The 4,653-nt window shown below is 38.6% G+C and overlaps 1 protein-coding gene across 1 annotated transcript in view; it reads left to right on the forward strand.

Annotated features, from left to right (window-relative positions):
* LOC119418592 (serine/threonine-protein phosphatase PP1-beta catalytic subunit) overlaps positions 1-3,607 on the forward strand; it is a 4,735-nt gene extending 1,128 nt beyond the window's left edge. The window contains exons 2-8 of the mRNA XM_037685912.1: positions 578-709; positions 884-1,114; positions 1,502-1,606; positions 1,812-1,883; positions 2,226-2,377; positions 2,493-2,627; positions 2,709-3,607. Coding sequence (XP_037541840.1) covers positions 578-709; positions 884-1,114; positions 1,502-1,606; positions 1,812-1,883; positions 2,226-2,377; positions 2,493-2,627; positions 2,709-2,813 — 932 coding nt within the window. The 3' untranslated portion in view covers positions 2,814-3,607. The remainder of the gene's footprint in view (positions 1-577; positions 710-883; positions 1,115-1,501; positions 1,607-1,811; positions 1,884-2,225; positions 2,378-2,492; positions 2,628-2,708) is intronic.
* The last annotated feature ends 1,046 nt before the right edge of the window (positions 3,608-4,653 follow it).

A 4,653-nucleotide genomic window follows, 5' to 3' on the forward strand; every position in this document is an offset into this window, starting at 1 on the left:
ATATTGTTAAAATAATTAGATTTGGACTGTATTTTAAAACAGAAAATCAGCTCATGTTAATTTAAGGTAGTTTATGACTTAGTTGTATTATTGTTCATGCATGTGTTGACCTTAATGTTATAAATTTGATTAAAATGTGTTTTGTTAAATGTTTACTAAATTATTTATATGTTGTACAGTAAGAATATCTACTAACTATAGCAATGTAAAATAAGGAATAGGCTGAAGTCAAAGCTTATTATTATTATTATTATCTCATTCTAAAACTACGTGTTAATTTGTTATTAATTATTTGCTTAGTTTGTCTTTGAAGTAAACCTTTAGGTATGTTTTGTGAGCTTGTTTCAGTTGATTTATGATTCTGCACCTCTATCTCCCTCCACCTCCAGCTGAGCCAACAAGCTGTTCCTTCCTGATCTCAGTTCATAACAAATGGTGTCATATCACATTTTTGTGGTAGGGGTTTTGTAGTTAACAGGTGCATAAATTAAAAACAGCCTCTACTGGGAGTGTGCAGAGTAAAAGTCACATGTCTCTCATGCACTTTCAGGATAAGTTTGAGTTTTTTGTGTTGCAGTGCGAGGATGTCGTCCAGGGAAAACGGTGCAGATGACCGAGGCTGAGGTTCGAGGGCTCTGTATAAAGTCCAGGGAGATTTTCCTCAGTCAACCAATTCTGCTGGAACTTGAGGCTCCTCTTAAAATTTGCGGTGAGGACCAGCTTGAAATATAAACTTTTAAATGTATTCATTTATCTTTCACACACTGTTCAATTTTGTCTCTGATTGACCTTATTGACCAAGTCCTGAAAATAATTAAAGTTTTTAGTCAGTTAAATTTATCCTATGATGTAAATGTGATTTAAACTGAAAATTGATTTCCAGGTGATATTCATGGGCAGTACACAGATTTGCTGAGGCTCTTCGAGTATGGAGGCTTCCCTCCGGAAGCTAATTATCTCTTCCTGGGTGATTATGTGGACAGAGGGAAGCAGTCGCTGGAAACAATCTGTCTGCTGCTCGCCTACAAGATCAAATACCCAGAAAATTTCTTCCTGCTCCGGGGGAATCATGAGTGCGCTTCCATCAATCGCATTTACGGCTTTTATGACGAATGTAAGTTGGAAAAGACCGAGTCCATCTCTGCACTGTGGGGCTTCCATTCAGTCAAGTATATTTTTAAGAAACTGCTGGTTTTGTAGTTGCAGTAAAGGCATTAAAACCAGATTTGATATTTACGTTGAATGTCTACGTAGATAAAAATGACTATTAAAGATTAAAAATCATCTTAAAGATTTACTATGCTTGAATTTGGTTTTCTTGTTTGATATCACAAAATGAAAACCTTGAATTTTTTAGGTTAAAATATGACACTGAGATTTGCACAGAATATAAACAGTCACCTCTGAACCAAGGATCAAATGCTTTTTTTAAAAACTAAACATAAAATATACAAATAGAATTTATTACATTTTGAAAGGTTTTGTGCTCATGATTCTTCAGGCAAGCGAAGGTTCAACATCAAGCTCTGGAAGACCTTCACAGACTGTTTTAATTGTCTGCCAATCGCTGCCATAATTGACGAGAAAATCTTCTGCTGCCATGGAGGTTTGTGAAACATCTCTGTTTCATAGCTGCCACTAATTTCCTACCTAAGAGAACTTTAACTGAAACGGAATAGTTTTATTTTGTTAATGTTGTCATGGCATCATTTATAAGAATAAATAGGTGATCGAATTGGAGCCTGTGACATAAGTCAGATGGTATTTATTGTATATTTGCTAACTCGGGTTTCATATGTCAAAACTTGCAGGCCTCTCCCCAGATCTGCAGTCCATGGAACAAATTCGACGCATAATGAGACCAACGGATGTGCCAGACACGGGTTGGTTTCACCTTTTTATGTACCGAAATGAAATCTTGTCGTTTAGGGAATTCTCATGAACATAAAAGTTGGTTGAACACTCTGTGATACAATTTTAAAAAAATGTTTAAAATTCCACCCAAAAGGATTGTTTTGATCACTTTATACTTAGTTTTTATTTAAAAAAACACCTTCACCAAAAAATCTTTAATATTGCCATCTGATAATAATTTAGACACAATATGTTGTATTTTAGAATAATAAAAAAAAAAATACTTTTCTTGTTGCCGCAGTGCACTTGTTGATTTATTAGTGCTAGATAACAGAATGATCAGCCTCTGACTGCCTAACTTTCTGTTCCAGGCTTGCTGTGTGATTTGTTGTGGTCCGACCCAGACAAGGATGTACAGGGCTGGGGGGAAAATGACCGAGGGGTCTCCTTCACTTTCGGGGCCGACGTGGTCAGCAAGTTCCTCAACCGCCATGACCTGGACCTCATCTGCCGGGCACATCAGGTGACTGTGATCAGAGTAACTTCACTGTTGCTGTTAGAAAGTTTGAACTGACGGGAACAAAAATATAGAAAGCAACGTCGTGTTTACGTTTGCTTTTGATCCCGTTTGCCTGCAGGTTGTGGAAGATGGTTATGAGTTCTTTGCGAAGCGACAGCTGGTGACTCTGTTTTCTGCCCCCAACTACTGCGGAGAGTTTGACAACGCAGGAGGTATGATGAGCGTGGACGAATCCCTCATGTGCTCCTTTCAGGTATTGTCTTCTTTTAGCTCATGAATTCTACTGAAGTGTTGCAGTTGTGTTCATCAGTAACACAATCTCTTTATTTTTTAGATTCTGAAGCCGTCAGAGAAAAAAGCAAAGTATCAGTATGGAGGGGTGAGTTCGGGGCGTCCCGTCACCCCGCCTCGCACCACTCAGGCACCTAAAAAGAGGTGAGCGGCTGGTCCAGACTCTCCTGCTCCGTCCCTTTCACGCTGGTCTCTGGACCCTTTTACTTGCAGGCTGCCTCAGACACTCCAGTTTTCTCTACCACTTCATTCTTGTGTACAGTTAAAAACAAACAAAAAAACCTGGAGTGTTTTGACATTGTTTTCCTGTTTTGAACTGAGTACTTTTTATAAACATTTTTTCTTGTATGCCATGTATGCATTTACTCAACTACGATGTTTATTCCTCAGCCCATTCAGGATGTTTTAATCAACATTTTGTGAAACCAACAATAAGCTTTATTCACCTTCAGATTAAAACTTCTCATTGTGATTTTACTAAGTGCACGCTGAGTGATCTGACAGCTTTTGTTAGTTTGTGTCAAATCAACATATTTTCTGCCTGTTCTTAATAGTTTGTTTTTGAGAAATGAGTTTTCCTACAGAGTCAGATACGATTGATAAAACTATGTCCATCCACCTTCTTTACCCTTTTATGGTTCATGGGGGAGCTGGTGCCTGTCCCCACACTGAACTGATCACAAGTCCATCACAGGACCACATTGAGCCAAACAAGCATTCTCAACTCATTCACACCTTGGGACAAATCAGTTACTGATGATTCAAACATGCATGTTTTTGTTTCTGTGGGAGGAAACCAGGGTACCCAGAGAAAAACCACACATGCATGGGGAGCACATGCTCCACACAGAAAGTGAACCAGTGACTTCCTTGCAGTGAGGCAACAGACCTAGCTGCACCACCCCATCACTCAAAAATTAAACACGCCAACTTAAGTCCGCTTAAAAAAAAGAATCTGTACGCTAGCTCTCTGCAGCCACCAACCTTTTACTTAATAAGTAGAAAATTATTTTAGTTTGATTTGATTGAATTGACAAAACCGTGACTGGCCCCAAACATCAGAAATAAGCATAAAACCTAAGGAACCCCTTCCCATGGTTTGTACCAATTAAATACACATAACCTAATTTATACAGTTAACTTTAGACATTTTGGTGGCTGGAAATGCAGCACGGTGGTGCAGTTGGTAGAGCTGCCACCTCTCAGTGAGCAGGTTACCCTGGCTCAAATCCTGGCCGGGGCCTTTCTGGGTGGAGTTTGCATGCTCTCTCCGTGCATGCGTCGGTTTTCTCTGGGTACTGTGGTTTCCTCCCACAGATCAAAAACATGCACGTTAGGTTGATGGGTAACTAAATTGTCCCTAGGTGTGAGTGAATGGTTGTTTGTCTCTGTGTCCCTGTGATGGACTGGAGACCTGTTCAGGGTGTGCGTCACCTTTCGCACAGTGACGGCTGGACAGGGGCACCTGTGACCCCCGCGACCTGAAAAGGAAGAGGGTAAAGATGATGGATGGCAGTTATTTTGAACTTTCTTTCTCAGTTCTAGTTTGGATCCTGAACTCTTAACTGCAGAAATCAAGTTAATGCATGTAAAAAAAAAAAAAAAAAAAAAATTTGAAAAGTATCTGACTTCCTCATGACACAAGAATGTTTTTTCTACCTGGAGAAAGGGAAAAAAATGGAAGATTTGAAAACAAGTGTTTTCTGTTTTATTGCAAGTTGGTGGATCATTCCAGGCTTTTTTCCCTCAAACTTACAAAGTTGTTTATATTTTTTACTTCTTGCCTCATTGATCACATATTTGTAGTTAAATAACAATGTTTCTATAATTTATAAAACAAGAAAGTGCAGTTGAAATGTTTTTTGTTCTTGTTGGAATTTACTCTGAAACACAAATCATCTACTTACATCTTTTTTGTTTCCTTTAGAATAAAAAAAAAAAGTAAAAAAAAAATAGTAGACAAGCCAGAGAAAGAAAGAATTCAAGAG

The sequence above is a fragment of the Nematolebias whitei genome, chromosome 12, assembly GCF_014905685.2.
Source record: "Nematolebias whitei isolate Nwh7 chromosome 12, NemWhi1, whole genome shotgun sequence".
Taxonomy (NCBI): Eukaryota; Metazoa; Chordata; class Actinopteri; order Cyprinodontiformes; family Rivulidae; genus Nematolebias; species Nematolebias whitei.